We start from the raw sequence: 17,409 nt of genomic DNA on the forward strand, positions 1-17,409 counted from the left end.
CTAAGAACTATCAACTGAGCAACACTTAACTTTGTTTTATGCTTCTCTTTTAAGGCCAAAGTTCTATGCCAGTTTTAGACGGTGTAAATGTAAAAAATAATTTAGATATGTAAATAAAAAATTATTAAATTATAAAAATTATATTAAATTTTATTACTTATGTAAAAAAAATAAAAAATTTTATCCTTCATGTAATCTCCCTAAACAGCAATAATACGTGGCTCCAATTAACGAGACATGCCACTGCTCATAATATACATGGTAAATAAAATGATATAATACAAGCCATAAGAAGGTAAAAATTTAAAAAAATTTTTTTTTTTTTTTTTTTTAGCCACAAAATTCAAATTTGAAGTATATTCTAATTATTAAAATTTAATGTATTTTTCACTATGATTTATTTTTTGTAAAATATATAATGATATTTATTTTTTAATAAAATAGTCAATTTTTTTTAAAATCCTATTAAGTCAATGAAATCTTTAATCATATTAAATTATTATTTTTTAGAAAATGATTTTCTAATTATATATTAATATGTGAAATTCAAATTTCAAAATTTAATAATTATTATAAAAATTGTCAAATAAACTCTCATCTCTTATATAATATATCATTTGATATTAACTTCAAATAAATAATAATAATAATAATAATAATAATAATAATAATAATATAAATAATATAAATAATAATAATAATCATAATAATAATAATAATAATAATAATGATGATGATGATGATGATGATGATGATGATACTTCGATTATAAGAAAAATAAAAACCATCGATTAATGTGACACATACGTTTTATATAAAATATTCACACAATAATATACAGTTAAATATCTATTTTACGGATTTAATAAATAAGAAATATTATTAAAAACATATTAATATATGTAATTGGAAAAAAAATAATTGAAAATAAGACTTAAATGTTTTTTCATATCATTTATCTTTTAAAAAAATATTATTGCCGTCTAATAATAACAAATAAGTTCAACCATAAATTAGCCGGAGTTTAATATTCTTCATATCTTAGCTTTATTTCAAACTGGGTAAAATTATAAATTTTTTTATTACATAACAGTCGTATTCAGCCAGACAGGAGAACATATTCCCCTCAAATTTTTCTAATTATCATTATTTGTAAAAAAATATTTTAACTTTAATCGTTATAGAAACAAATAATAATTTTTTTCCGCCGAAAACTCCTGCAGAAAAGTCTATGACACGGAAAAAATTTGCGTACGTAAGACGTGCGCAGCGCTGCGTACGTCAGTAACCTATAAATATGTTACTGAGAAGGTATTGGGGGGTTATATACTCGTTATACTCCATGTAACCTCCATGTAACCTACTGTAACATATAAATATATGAAAACAGAGGCGTGAAACTTACTAGAATGTACATGTTGGTTACAGAGAGGTTGCAGGGGGTATAACGGTTATAACCTCCCGATAGCCTTTCTGTAACCTACTAATATACGCAGCGCTGCTTACGACTTATGTACGCAATTTTTTTCTCTATGACACAAGCGAATTTTACACGCAAAACTCATATATTAATTGATAGTATTTGATGATATTAATTATAATATTATCATAATAAGATCATAGTAATTTTTTTTTTAAAGGATACGTGCCACGTTCATTTCTTTCTCCACCGAGTGAGGGGAGAGAGAGAGAGAGAACAAAGTGGAGGTCAAACCATAAAGGGAAGAAGGAAATCAGTGGAAATTTTGGATGCCTTTTTCTTACATGTTGAGATGGGTAGCAGATGATGAAGCACTGATCGGCGGAAGGAATCGAGATGGTAATTTTGCTTCTCAGAGAGGGTAAGGATTTCTTGCTTTGTTTGACGATTTTTTTTTTTGGGATTTAATTGAGATCGAGAATTTGATTTATCTGAGACTGTATTTTATGAGCTATGTGCGAATTTTCTCCCGAGTTTTTGGTTGTGGATTTGCTACCTTTGAGTAGTTTCTATATGATTGAAGGGGGGTGATGAGTGGTTTGATTTTTGGTTCCATGTTCCGGTTAGGGTTTTATTCTGCTTTTCAGTTTCTTAGATTTTTTGTTCTATTTGATCTGTTGCGTCTGATATTAACCTAATTTACAGTTTTTTCCAGCTTTTTGTGTTGGAATCGGAGCAATCTTTGGGCTTCCAAGAGTAATCCCTGAGGAAAAGGAAGCAATGGAGTAAATCTTGTATCTTTTGTGATTGATAATGATTAGAGTTTTTGGGATTCTACGGTTTATGGAATGATTGAATTTTGGATCAAGAGATTGTTTGTGCTGGTAAGTTTGACCTTTTGAGTAAAGATTAGGAACTTAATTGAAGTAACAAACTAAAAATTATTTCCTAGTGGAGTGGAAATGAATCTCAATCACAAGAGGGTTGCTGAATCGTCACCAAGTTCGTCTCGAATCATGGGGGATACTGCAAGAAATCTCAACAGAAACCTGCCATTTTCTCCATTTAATTCTGCAGCTCTACATCATGATCCAAGAACTGCACCATCTCTCCCTGAAATCTCTCCTCCGGATGCTCAATCTCAAAGCTTGTGCCCTCTTATTCATGAAGTTAAGAAGCAGGATCAATCGGAGCCAATTACCTGTGCTAAAAACCATATTCTGGATTGGGATCCGAGAGAGATGCTAAACAACCTCTCTTTCCTTGAACAGAAGATTCATCAAGTTCAGGATATAGTGCATTCCATTGCTAATCAGGATGGCCAGTTTCCTAATCATACAAATGAGCTAGCTGTACAGCAACAGCTTGTAACTGCTGATCTCACCTGCATAATAATTCAGCTTATTTCCACAGCTGGCACCCTTCTTCCTTCCATGAAGAACTCGCTCATATCAACTGACGCCATGATCAATCCATCGGGATGCATCACAAGCACTCCCAGTCTTTGTTTTAATGGTAATATGCAGCAGAAGGAGACTATTCTGTCCCAGAGCACAAAAGCTTCAGAGTTTGATGAGCTTATCAAAGGCTTAACTGATTGTGGAACTGAAGGAGATGAGCTAATCAAATGTTTGAAGAACAGCAGGACTGAAGTGGCAGAGACTGCTGTCATTGAAGATCAGGATTTGAAAGATGTTGAGGAAAGTGTGGAAGGAGAAAATCTTATTCCAGGTTCATATGAAGTCTTTCAGCTAGAAAAAGAGGAGATTTTAGCACCTCATACACACTTTTGTATGATTTGTGGTAAGGGATTTAAAAGAGATGCAAACCTCAGGATGCACATGAGAGGCCATGGAGACGAGTACAAGAGCGCTGCGGCTCTTGCAAAACCAACCAAGGAACTGAACTCCGAGCTGATGCCTATCAGAAGATACTCGTGTCCCTTCGTCGGTTGCAAGAGAAATAAGGACCATAAGAAATTTTTGCCATTAAAGACCATTCTCTGTGTGAAGAATCATTATAAAAGGAGCCATTGTGACAAGAAGTATACATGCAGTAGGTGCCATAGTAAGAAGTTTTCAGTTCTTGCTGATCTGAAGACTCATGAGAAGCACTGTGGGCGTGATAAATGGCTTTGTTCGTGCGGAACGACGTTCTCAAGGAAAGATAAATTGTTTGGGCATGTTGCTCTTTTTCAGGGTCACACGCCAGCTCTCGCCATGGAAGAGAGCAAAACTTTGGGAGGATTATTAGACCATGGAAATGATGATGAAGAAAAAGCCATTGTTGGTAGGAGCAGCTTGGATGATGCTAATGTTTTAGATGTTAGAGAGGATGGCTTGTTTTCTCTTATGAACTTTGATTCCTATAACTTTGGAGGTTTTGATGAATTTTCGCGGCCCGGATTCAATTCCTCTAGAGGTTCGTTTTGTTTTGATGCATCTGGATCAGATAATGGAGCTTTATGATGAGAAATGGTGTGAAATTTAGTTCCAATAGCTTGGGATGACAGCAAGAGCTTTTGCTGGTAAACTGAAGGTTTCTTCATGACTGCTATTTTGAAGATTATATTGGTGCTAATATCATGTATTGTTAGTTTATCTTTAGTAATATAATAGTTGGATTTAAATGCAATAAAATTATAATGATTTTGATCTGAATTTTTGGATTTAATTCTAACCATTCAATTTGTATTGGATGGCCGACACAAATAGAACACATTGCTGATCGATGGGCCACATGTTTCAGATCAAACAGATGCGTCACTTATTATTATTATTATTTAATCTAAATGAATATGCGTGTATAAATCAAAAGTCATTGAGTTGCAAATTTTTTAGTACTATAATAATAATTATTATTATTATATAAATTAAATTAAAAAAAATTATTAAGATATATGCCCTCCTATAGAATAATAAACGTGATGCAGGAAGAAAAATGGTTTGATATCTTAACTAAGGGTCTGTTTGGAGCAGCTATAGCTTATTAGGCTCTGCATCTGCAACTTATTGAATAATTTATTAATAAATTGATTAAAAATAATCTACCGATAAGCTCGGTACGGTGATTATTACAAATTTTTTTTTTTTTGAAAAAGTAAGACCGCTGCCAGAAAGTTATCACCGCACTTAGATCAGTGCGGTATAAAAAAAGTTTTTAGGGTTTTGAAAATACTGTCAAAACGTAGTTTACCCAAACAAGCAAAGTGTGTTTTCAAAGCGCCAACACACCAAATAAGCTGCCTCAAACGGACCCTAAATTTTTTATTTGCATTGATTATAAAAGTTTAGACATTTTAAAATAATTCTACCATAAAATTTTATTATGCTTTTATATATCATATTTAGTTAGTTATCCCAAAATAAATTTAAGAATTTCAAGATTCTATCCAATCAAATCTTTGATCTCATCATTTTCTTTGGAAATTTACATACATAGCTAAATGCATAGCACTCAATTCTTATGTATTAACATATCTAGCACTCAAATTTTTATATTCATATTTATAACATTTTAATGTCCTAAAATGATGCCTGAAGGTCTATTTATCTTATTTTATTTTTGAGATTACATATTAACGATTTGAGTATTATGAATATAAATATAAAAATTTGGATATTAAATATATAAATTTATAAGAATTACCTACCACGCTCCCCACCTCAACAAATAGGAAATCTATAGACTATTATATGTTGAAAGATTGACAATAAGAATACAATAGAGATAGTATTGGATAGATCATTAAAGATAACATTGTTAATAGTTATATAATAACAAGAGGTGCAGATAAAGAAGTTGACATCGGTGAAGATACTGTAATCTGTCTCAGGCTCCTCCAACTGAGCAAAATTTAAAAGAAAAATGAATGAATTACTCTGAAAAAGATGACAGGAATGGTGAAGAAAAAAAATAAATATACATTGTTATGGTAATTGGCACAACAGGATTCATGTGAATGCCAGAAACAGGAAAAAATATTACAGTCCGGACATGCAGACGGCTAACTGCCGGGCGCTACGTCGTCTGGCGCCGACATGTGTGGCGACGTGACACCTAGCAGTTGGTTGTCCGGACATACAGTTTTCGAATGTAATATTTTCTCCATGGAAAGAGGACATCTGTAAAGCCAAAACTACAATGTCACAAGACAAGTCCTTAAAAAATAAATGAGATTGAAAATTTGATCAAAATAAAGAATATATAAAAATGAAGACAACAAGAAATTAACCAAAAGGGGCATCAGGACAGTGAATGCTTAATACCGTTTGTATTAAACGAAATTCATAAAAATTGAATCTTTAAGTTCATACAAAAATCTATCAAGGCTTGAGGAGTTAAAGTTTTGTTGTTCTGACTAATATGCCTATTAGATGAAATTATAGGGCTTTACACAGCAATAGGAAGGTTAGTTTCCTTATGCTTTGAGGTGAAACTGTGGTGATTAGATCTCTATGGGACTTCTTGAAAGAAAAATAAAACTAAATACAGAAAAAAAGCCTCCATTCTGCTCATTATTTTGTAACTCCAATAATAATGAAAAAAAAATACTAACAGCTGCATAAAATGAATATGATTTATCTTATCATCCCCAAAATCCAAAGGGCAGCCAAATAGAAAAAAATGTAGATTTCAACATTCCACCAATGAAAAAAACAAAAAGTGCGGATACTTGAAGCATAATTGTCGTAAGGATATTAATCCTGCTTCCCACGTTGAAGCCTAGCACGGTGTCTCAGTTCAGCTTTCTTCCACTTCACAATAAGTTTGCACAAAGATATCAGTGTGTTAACCTATAAATAAGTAAAAATAATATGTTAGCCTTGTGAGGAAATTACGCAAAGGAAATTACGCAAAAAAATTTAAAAAAAATTTAAAAAAAAAAAAAACCTTAAAAAATTAATATTTAATTACCACAAGTACTATTGATATGAGTAGAAGAGGAGCAGACCAGACGACAGAAATGAACAGACCATTGGAATCAAAGTAATTCTGGCCAGCGAAGCTCTTCCAGTTTTTAGCCAGAAAACTGTTAATCCTCTCAGCTAGATATACACCAGAGACTACAGAGGAGAAAATTCAAATATTAAAGTCATGGCTTAATGTCAAGTTGTTTCTTGAACCAAGCTGATGGTAACAGATGGCCTGAGAGAGTTTAATTAACAGATTATGAACAATAATATAAAAAAGAATGGTATGTTTATGAGATTGCTCATCAGATTAGACTATCTTCAAAAAAAAAAAAAAAAGGGAGAATCCATTGGTTTCTGGAGAGAAAAGGAACGAGGGCACCAAGAATTCCGTTCCTCGAAATGGTTAAAGGAGTAATTCATTACAATAAATGATATGCTAATAATAGTCAACCTTGATTAAACCAATCTGCATAAGTCTTGGATGTGTTGAGAAATATGCATGAAGCACTGAAAGGCTGGTTAATCAGTATAATAGCCTATTTGATCTCACAAGGTATAGTACCACCCTTTTATGCTTAGGCGCACATATCACATTAATGAACAAAACAATAGATTCATTTAAAAAGAAATTCAAAATCATTTTTGAATGCAGTCAATGATCAGATAAGACTTTAATCCACTTTAAGTTCTATTTTTTAGTTTACCACAATACATCATTATATACAAGGAATGTTCTTAGCAAGAAGCATAAAAAAGGTCATAAAACAGGAAAATTAAAAGAAAAAGATATGCAGACACAGTGTTGAGCAGGGGTATTTGTAGAAAAAATGAAGCTCCTAGCAACCCAAAAAGAGGAAAATTGATCGCTCACTTCATCTCAGCCAACGTTTCTAATTCTAAAATAAGAATTGTTTCAGCCTTTTTTGCATTGTTAATGAGATTTGAATTTCAACCTTGGAGGTTGATTTCATTGTCAAGGTTTGCAAGAAAAATAATACTGGGTTTGGTGTTTTATGGTAAAGACTATTCATGTTTTTTTTTTAATTTCAACAAATAGGGCAATTCAAAATGTATACACTTAAAGGTATCCAATAAAAAAGTCCAATGGCGAGCTGAGCCACGATGCAGTGGTTGGAGTCTTTCTCGAATTTTAGACCCACATTCAGCACCATCGTTCCAATTATTTGTCACCAGTCAACAGAAAAGAAAAAAAAAGGCCAGCAACATTGTAAGAGATTGCCGATGCCAAAAAAAAAATAATAATAATAAAATTAAAAAAAAAAAAACCATATTTGAGGAAACTAAGAGAAGCATCCAGTTTTATGCTTGATCAGCAACAATTGTTGTGCTCGCTAGAGGAAAGAAAGCTTCAAGAGGATCCACTAGATTTTCGGGGTATAAAGCCTGACATGATAACTCGGACTAAGAAAGGCGTCTGGAGATGAACCAGCCCCCAAATAGCAAAATATATGTATAATTTAGAGAAAGAATGATAAGGCTGCCAGGGGCCATTCCAAAGGTCCATGTGAATTTTAAGAAAAAAAAGGATTTATGGTCTATTTACCCAACCCGATAAATACAATACTTGGCGTGATGATGACCCAGTTGAGCAAAAAGTAGGGTGATAACCCAAAAACGGAGATATTAAACTTATGGACTGATAATACCAATTTGAGAGAAAATGAACTTGCAGGAAAATAAACCTATTAGAAAGAACCCGGGTGGTGAAAACACGGTTTGAAGGATATTTTACTTACAGATTAACAACTTGGCTATGAAGTACATAGGAACCTAATCTGAGAGATGTTGGGACTTACCGTGTGGTAACCAAGCTAGGAAGAAAATAAAACGAGAACCCAGTCTGAGAAATATTGCGTCACACCCAACTGACCCCTTATAGGATTAAACATGGGTGCAAAAGAGATTGAACTACTCAGTCCGACACAATTCCCACCAAAACTCATCCAAACTTGTACAAATCAAGACTAAGTGGGTGATAGATGGGTCTCACTCAATCGTCAAAAACATAAACTATTCAATTCAATTATGTCCATTCATAGTCATTATAAAGAGAAGTGTGTAATAATTTCACTAAAAACATATAGACCTACTAAACATCAAAGCATAGAAATGTACATATCTCAAAAGTCTTTACAATTTTCCCGAAACTATACTACTCAAAAGTTTGACAATAACACGCCTAGATAATTGCTATGCTAAACATCAATTCAATTATGTCCATTCATAGTCATCCTAAAAAAATAACAACATAATCTGAATATACTTTTAAATACATATAATTCAAATAAATTCTATCTTCCATCTCAACCAAAAGGCCCGAAGCATTCCTCCATGTCAACCAACCAACTCGAATTCTACTATTAACATCCCCATCTTCATCACCATCGCATTGAACAACAGACCCGAGATATCTAAATCGTTCACACCTTTTAATAATTTGATCACCCAAAGTTACACTTCTATCACTAGAGCTACAACTACTAAAATTACATTCCAAGTATTCAGTTTTAGTTCTACTCAAATGAAGGTCTTTAGACTCCAATGTAGACCTCCATAATTCAAGTTGTTCCTGGGCTTTTCTCTCGTCTTATTAACGAGAAGGATATTATCAGCAAAAAGCATAAACCAAGGTACATCATCCTGTAAATGTCCAGTAAGACCATCCATAACTAAAGCAAAAAGATATGGGCTTAAAGCCGAACCCTGATGTGATCCAACAGAAATAGGAAAATATTTGGTCAATCCTCCTTCCGTTCGAACACAAGTAACAGGTCTAGTATACATATCTTTAATGACTTGACTATAAGTCATATCAACACCTTTCTTCTCTAGAACACTCCAAAGAACATCTCTTGGAAACTTATTGTAAGCTTTTTCTAAATCAATAAAAATCAAATGTAGATCCTCCTTATTATCTCTGAACTTCTCCATCAAACCTTTCAATAGATGTATAGCTTCCATGGTAGACTTGCCCGACATAAAACCAAATTGATTATGAGAAATCTTTGTAATACGTCTTAACCTATGTTCAATTACTCTCTCCCATAATTTTAAAGTATAACATATCAACTTAATTCCTCTATAATTTGCACACTCTTGTGCATCCCCTTTATTCTTAAAAATGCAAACCAAAATACTCTTCCTCCACTTCTCAAGCATCTTTTTAGTTTTTAAAATAATATTAAAGAGTTTGGTAAGCCAAGAAACTCACAAATCTCCTAAATATTTTCACACTTTAATTAGGATATCATCAGGTCCTATAGACTTTCCACCCCTGGTTTTCTTTAAAGCCTCATCAACTTGTTTTTTACTAATGTGACGGTAAAAATAAAACGTTTTCTTATTATCAACGATATTAAAATCACTAAAGTTGATAGTATTTTCAGAAACATCATTAAAAAGTTTATCAAAATAACTCACCCATCTATGTTGAATATCTTTTTTCATTAAATACACTTTTTGATTTTCATCTTCAATACATTTTACTTGGGTTAAATTTTTACTTTTTTTTCTCTATGTTTGGTTGGTTTCTACATATATTTTTTACCCTACTTAGCATCTAATCTATCATAAAGATCACTAAAAGCAGAATTTTTAGAATAACAGATAGTTCTTTTAGACTCTCTACGAGCCGTTTGATATTTTTTTCAGTTCTCTAAATTTTTACAAATAAATAAATTTTTATAACATAACTTATTATATTCTATCTTTTTTTGCACTCTATTATTCTACCATAAACTATTTTTATTTATTGAAACTTTTTCTTTTAATTCTCCAAATAAATCTTTTGCTACTTGTTTAATAGTGCTTGTTATCCCACATAGCATTTGCTTCTTTATGAACATCCCAAATTTTGGAATCTTGAATTTTACTTAAAATAATTTTATTTGTCTTTTAGGTTTATCCATCTAATTCTACGTTGATGAGTCCTGACATTCTTTTTTTTACAACTTTTCATCTTAAAATCTAGAACTAATAATGGATGTTGGGACTTAAATCCTCACTCGGAATGATCTTACAATCTTTACAATCTCGTCGATCTTTTCTTCTCATAAGAAAATAATCAATTTGTGTTTTATTAGACATTCTCACATCTTTTTTCTTGTAACAAAATCATATGCCAAAGCAAAATCTAAAATGACTTTACCTTCTTCAATCGTCACTCCAAAAGTGTGGCCACCATAAATATTTTTGAAATATTCTACCACCCTACCGACATGTCTATTTAAATCTCCTCCATTAAATCTCCTCCAATAAAAAATATTTCTTCAAGATGTATCATTTATATTAAGTCTTCTAAGTCATTCCAGAATTTTATTTTAGTCCTTGTATCTAGAACTACCTAAAGAGCATAAGCACTTATAAAATTAAAAATCTTAGAATCAATAATAATCTTAAGGGCAATAATTCTATCACCAACTCTATTAATTTTTACAACATTATCTTTCAAACTCTTATCTATAATTACACCTACACCATTTCTAGTGCGACTCTTACCGGAATACCAAAGTTTAAAGCCTAAGTTATCAATCTCCTTAATCTTTTCTTCCACCCATTTAGCTTCTTGAATACATAATACATTAATCTTTCTATGAATCATAATATCAACTAATTCAATTAATTTATCATTGAGAGTACATATATTCCCATATCCTATCCTGATTTTAGTTTCATTAGTTTCATGGACTAATTTTTTTACACACATCTGTCCGTAATGTGAAAAAACTTGCTTATTTGAAATTACACCCGGGCGCCGGTATAGCAGCCCTTGCACACTTTTCACTATATTCAGGTCATACAGTGTGTCGCTTCTAGGGGACGCTCTAACAGTTACACAATGATCAAAAGGCTTCATGTTATGATTTTTTTTTTCGACAAGTTTTATTTTGGTTGTCGACTACCTAACACAACCCTCCATTTTTCACGTCCGGACTTGGGATTGAACATGGGATTTGAACTTATAGAAAAAAATTGTGCCCAATAGGATTTGAACCTATACCAAAAGTTTAGAAAACATTTGTTCTATCCAGTAAACAATGGACGCTTTAGTCTTTTTGGATATTAAATATTGAACTTTTATCTGAGAGAAGTTAGATTTAGAAGGTGATAACTAAATCAAGGAGAATGATACTCAACTTATAGGATGGGGTGCTAACAAAGTTAAGAGAAACATGGGTTGATAAGCTAATTAGAGAGCTCTGGTAGGATGATATGATGTACTCTTCTGAAATATCCCTTGCAATCTGAATAGTTCTTTATAAAATTGGTCGAGGAACACCTTGTCCCTGTCTAATACAATGGATTTCTGAACCCCATGCAAATGAATCACTTCTCGTTACGAAGACGGTAACAACTGAGACAACAGTGTAAGGGTGTCGTAATGGAGAAAAGTGTGGATATTTGCTCAAGTGATCAACTACCGCCAATATTGCTGTAAATCGCTCTGATCGTGACAACTCCTTTATAAAATTCATCATCACTTCCTCACAAACCTTCTCAGGGAAAGCTTGGGGTTGCAGTCACCCTCTTGGTGCCATAATCGAAGACTTGTGTCGTTGGCACACATCACATCTCGCAACCATGTCCTCTAAATCTCTGACCATGATCGCCCAATATAGCTCTGCCGACAGTTTTGTACCCTAAGTGTCAACCAATTGAGCTTACATGAAACTCCTGCAACAACCTTGGGATGTACCATGATTCCCTCGGAAACACGAATCTTCTCTGAAAGAGTAGTAGTTGTTACCTTAATGCATATCTTGGATGATTGTTTGGATCCTATAACAACTCTAATCTTCCTCAGTCCTTTATCCTATTCACTCTCCTGCCAATCTATAAGACCAAAAGTACTGATAAAGCTGTCATCTAGGCCTCATCCACCTTTCTTGATAGTATATCAGTAGCTTTATTCTCCAGTTGCGGGCAATACTGGATCTCAAAATCATATCCAAGTAACTTGGATAGCCACCCCTAACACTCTTCAAAAACCATCCTCTGCTCTAACAAATACTTGAAGTTTCTCTTATCTATCCTGATTATAAAGTGTCACCCCAACAGATAAGGACACCACTTCTGAATGGCTAAGATAATAGACATCAATTCTGGCTCGTATGCAGATTTGAGCCTGGTTGTAGCTAAAATAGGCAATCAGATATTGGTCCTCCAAGAGCATTGCTCCCAATCCATACCGTGATGCATCGATCTCTACCAAAAATGGCCACCTAAAGTATGTACTAATACTGGAATTTTGGTCATGGCTCTCTTTAGCTATTCAAAGGCCCGTGTCGTTGCTTCCCCTCACTTAAAACTGTCTTTCTTTAGCTGTTTCGTCAGCGACCATGCAATTGCACCATATTCTCTCATAAAATTTCAGTAGTATCTGGTGAAACCTAAGAACCTTTTCAACTCCTTCAAGCTCCCCAACAAAGGCCAGTCCAACATAGTCTCGATCTTGGACTGGTATGCTGCTACCCCTACCTTGGTCATCATGTGCCTTGGGTACTCCACCTTTGATTTTGCAAATGAACATTTCTTCAAGTTCGTGTGGTGCCCTCTCAACATCTCCAATATTATATTTAGTTTTCATATGCTCGACCTCCTTATGACTGTAAATCAAAATGTCAACAAAAAAATACAAGGACAAATTTTCTGAGGTAAGGTTTAAAAACCATGTTCATGAGACTAAAATGTGGTTGAAGCACTGGTAAGGCCGAACAACATCTATGAGTAATGAGCATTGTCTTGTGCACATCCGATGGATTTATCCTAATCTGATAGTATCCCAATTTCATATTGATCTTCGAGAAGATGACCGCTCCATAAAGTTCATCTAACTCCTCAATCACCGTAATAGAAAATTTTTCCAATACGGTTTCCTTTTCCAGAGCCCTATAGTCCATAGAAAATCTCCAACTACTGTAACTTTTTCTTCACCAATAGAACTGAACTAAAAAAGGGGCTCATACTGGGTCTGAAAATCCTTAGTTCGAGCATCTCCCGGATCAACCTCTATCTCAATCTTCTAAATATGAAAAAATTGCTAGGGTCTGACACTAATAGGAGCACCTTCTTTCAACGTAATTACAACTTTGAATTTAGCTCGAAGATCATTAATTGCTCGAAAATTAATTCGAATTTTGGCTCAGATCAAAATCGGATCACAATAAGCAAACTTTTTTTCGAGCTGAAGTCTCTACTCAAAATCGAATCGTTAACAGCACGAGTAATGTTGGGGATGTGAATTTAGCAAATTTAGCTCGAAGATCATTAAACACTCGAAAATTAATTCAAATTTTGGTTGGAATCGAAATAAATTAGCCGAAGTAAGAGCCAAAATTTTGGATCAAATTTTTTTCAAGTTGATTTTGAGCCAACCCCAACACGGCTCAAAATTGGATTGTTAACAACCCTAAACATGGTGGCATGTTCGTGCCCCCTCGGTAGCAGTAACTCGCTAGGCTACTGAAAGATGTCAGAAACCAGTTGCAGAAACTGTTGAACACTCCCAGGGAGCTCAAATCTCTTCTATGCTCTGCAACACCAGATAGCCCAACCTTGCTTTCTATATTTGTCTTGACCATGATTTGAGTGAGACTATGGTTCTATACAAGTTAGCATCCTCACTCAACACCACCTTCCTCCCCTCCATAATCTCCACCGTCAATGATTTCTAATCGACCTTCATCTCTACAATCTTCTTTAGCCACTTCATTCCCATAATCATATCAGTGCTTCCCAAATCCAAGGGAACAAAATCTTCCACCGCCTGTAGACCCTGTGGTGTCAAAAACCCAATCCCCTGAAAATTCCCTGACTTTTCTTCACCTTATCTGTCACCATCATGACCCCAAAGCTTCTCGCATCTAACAGCTTCAACCCCAACTGATCCACGACCCGATTTGAAATGAAATTGTAAGCGGTCTTGCTATCCACCAACACCACTACAGGTTGCTAACCGATCTGTCCCCTCACCTTCATGGTGAGCTTAGGAGTGAATCACACTACTGAGTTGAGAGGCAGCTCCACTACATCCAAGTATAAGTGCTCCTCTCCCTCTCTCGCTTCTTCATCTAACCCCTCACAATCTGCCTCCTCCCCATCATAATTTGTAAGAACTAGAACATGTGATTCTTACATCAGTGGCCTGGGGCATACTTCTCATCACATCAAAAACATAATCCCTTTGCTCCCTTGTCATGCATCTCTGCCTCTATGAGGTGCTTAAAGTTGACCTCTAGACGGACCCCCACATTCAGCCACGCATCACTGAGAAAACCATAAGAAAGAAAACTATGCAGGATTTCAATGCAAGCAACAGAAACATGTTAAACTTATAATAACTTGTCTTGTCCACAATAGCAGCAATCCTTCCTCTCATACAATAATCACTCATAACTCACAAAATTGAGAAAAAAAACTCACCCTTGAAAGTTTCAACCAAGGTAGGAAGAAGACCTTCAAGAGAGGACTCAAATTCTCCCTAATCCTTGCCTTCAACAACCTCCAACATCTCTTTGTTCCAGAATCTCCTACAAAAAATCCCTGGAAATCCTTTTTAAAGCAAAAACCATGGATTTGGGACCACTCGTTGGCGTGGTCACGACCAAAACTGGTATGATCACGTCAATGTGTTGGTTAGGGTACTCATAATTCCTTCGAAGCCTCATTCTGAAATGATATTGTTTGGGTCCTTGGTGTCATAGTCGTCAAGGTACACTTGTGGAATCCTCCTGTTTCAGAAATCCCCCCTCGTCAGTCCCGAAAATAGCTCGAACCACTCCTTATATTCCATGACAGTCTCGTCCTGAGTCAAGACAAAGAACTGCTCATGTAGGTCTCCTTCTTTAATGACTCGAAAATGTTTCAATAAGGAATCCTTAATTTTCTCCCACGAACAGATCGGAAACCTCGCTTCCCTGCACCGAAACCATATTAGAGTTTTAACTTCCAAACATAACTCTACCTCCACGAGCTTCTCCTACCCATTTAGCCCATTCACCGTGAAATATCGCTCCACCCAATACACTCATCCATGTGTGTCTTTGTTGACCTCATTTTTAGTGAGGTCTAGTTTTCCTCTTAGGGTTTAGAATCTAGCCTTAGGGACCTCCCTTCGACTATCTTAGAATCTTAGAAATGGGACCCGCCTCGTTTTAGAAATCCAACCCACTTCTGTCCCCTTCTGGAGTTTCGCGTGTGTGGTATAGACTTCTAACACTTAGAAGGATGAAACCAACATGAGGAAACCTAAAAGAGAAGGGTGACCTTTTGCACAATTCGCACTCCCGCGCGCACAAACTTTGCAATTCGGAGAGTCGACGCGTCCGATCGCCACAATTCACATCGCTTGCACTATTATTTGTCGAAGACTCGAGTAAACTTGTCGAGGCGATCAACCACGGGTCGAAGTTTTGTGAAGTTTAAATTTTGACGTGTTTCTAGCCCGATTGTCGACGACGTCGTCCGAGCGATCCCGGATGACAAAACGGACTGCACCAGCGCATAACTTCGCAATTCGGAGAATCGACGCGTCCGATCGCCACCATTTGTCAACATCTATTTGACCTTCCAAATGTGTCTTAAAATCTTCTAAGGGTGGCTTAATGGCTTGATCTGGGCTTGATTTGACTCGGATTAGACTAGTTATTATATTATTAGGTGTGTTTCATCGAGCCAGTCGATATGACTTTAAATTTGCTGAAATTGGAGCTTTGGATAAATTTTTATCAAGATTTGAATGTTTCTTGCTCAAAACATCATTTTTGAAATCCGTGCAATGTCTTGAGATTAGTGTCGGATGATGGAAATTTTTTGGTTGTGTATCAATTACCCCCCTATTTTCGGGCGAGACCATTTTTATCGTCAAAAAATATCAAGATCTGGGGCATTTATGTCTTGCATACGTATCAATATATATTATTTTATTAGTATTGGTATAAGCATATTTTTTCTCCTTATATATTTAGAAGTTGAAGACAACTCAGTTGGTAAGTTCTTTTGCTTCATGAGAGGGTGGCACGGTTCAAATCCTGCCTTAGACAATAAAAATAAAATTGGGCCTCTAATCTGGCGGGCCAAAGTTGGGACGTTCAAGAAAACGACGGGTTGCTTGTGAGCCGAAGAAGATGAAGAGTCATCGGCCCGCCTGTGAGCCCGAAGATGAAAGATGGGCCCAAAATTCAGAGTTAGGGAACCAAAGAGTTGGGGAGCCCAAATTTTGAATTGCTCATGGAATTCGAGAAAATTGATTTTTGTCGTGGGTCGAGGGGTGATCTCCTTTCTCTTCTTCTCTCTTCTCTACCTATAAACACAGTTTCTTTTGAGATTTTTAAGGTTGTTGAAAGAAAAAAAAAAGTTTTCTGAGAGGAGTGTGAATTTTGGCTGTGAGGAGTTTGGGAAGAGATTTTCTGTGAGAGCATTTCTTTGAGGTGAATTCTTGCGTTGCAGTGCTTTACTTTGGCATTACAGAGGTACCCTTTCTTTCCCCCTCTTCTTCGGTGCACCGTTTCTTTTCGGTTTTTTCTCTCTGCCGAGCCTTTGAGTTTAGCTCTGATCGAGGATACAGCATGCTAGGTCATTTTATTTGGATATATATTTTTTTGAGATATTCACTTCAAGTGCATTTGAAAATGAAAATGTGAGCATGTGTAAAACTAGATTTGGTTACTTGCTTAAACTAGGGAGGCTATGACATCTTTATGATTATTGTGGCATGTTTATGTTGGAAACATTTAGGGAGTTAAGACATGACTTTGAAATGATTTTTGCTCCTCTTACAAGCATGTTGGGGTTTCGGCTTTGGCATCTTATGATTGGTTCTTGCTTAAAATGAATGCTAGGGAGTTCGCTTTACTTCTTATACATATGTGGGGGCTCGGTTTTGGCTTCCTGTGGCTTTCACTGGCTTGAAATATATGTTATAAGAAAACTTGTTTAATTTGGAAAGCCTTGTATCTTGTTTTAAGAATCCGACTTAACTCTTCATGAGGCATCTCCCCTGTTCATATATTTGTTGGAATAATTTCATGCTTAGAATGTTGAGACATGCAGGTT

General features: G+C 35.1%; 2 protein-coding genes across 3 annotated transcripts in view; one reads left to right on the top strand and one right to left on the bottom strand.

Moving 5' to 3' along the window:
• The first annotated feature begins 1,651 nt into the window (after positions 1-1,651).
• Positions 1,652-4,077, top strand: LOC110036223 (zinc finger protein STOP1 homolog). 2 transcript variants are annotated; one of them, XM_020740627.1, is made up of 3 exons: positions 1,652-1,841; positions 2,126-2,304; positions 2,373-4,077. In XM_020740627.1, the coding sequence occupies exon 3, from the start codon at positions 2,383-2,385 to the stop codon at positions 3,886-3,888; it is 1,506 nt and encodes a 501-aa protein (XP_020596286.1). In that variant the 5' UTR covers positions 1,652-1,841; positions 2,126-2,304; positions 2,373-2,382; the 3' UTR covers positions 3,889-4,077. The 2 variants fall into 2 exon arrangements, with proteins under 2 accessions (XP_020596286.1, XP_020596279.1); XM_020740620.1 differs by having other exon boundaries at positions 2,136-4,076.
• A 1,246-nt stretch (positions 4,078-5,323) lies between these two features.
• Positions 5,324-17,409, bottom strand: part of LOC110023604 (transmembrane protein 18) — a 28,163-nt gene continuing 16,077 nt past the window's right edge. Inside the window, exons 4-5 of the mRNA XM_020723125.1 lie at positions 6,338-6,486; positions 5,324-6,216 (exon numbers count right to left, since the gene is read on the bottom strand). Of these exons, the coding sequence (XP_020578784.1) occupies positions 6,121-6,216; positions 6,338-6,486 (245 nt within the window). The 3' untranslated portion in view covers positions 5,324-6,120. The remainder of the gene's footprint in view (positions 6,217-6,337; positions 6,487-17,409) is intronic.

This window comes from Phalaenopsis equestris, unplaced genomic scaffold (assembly GCF_001263595.1).
Source record: "Phalaenopsis equestris unplaced genomic scaffold, ASM126359v1 Scaffold000002, whole genome shotgun sequence".
Taxonomy (NCBI): domain Eukaryota; kingdom Viridiplantae; phylum Streptophyta; class Magnoliopsida; order Asparagales; family Orchidaceae; genus Phalaenopsis; species Phalaenopsis equestris.

Bases quoted from the DNA above. Each gene is read 5' to 3' on its own strand.
- LOC110036223 (XM_020740627.1), top strand. From the start codon at position 2,383: ATGAATCTCAATCACAAGAGGGTTGCTGAATCGTCACCAAGTTCGTCT.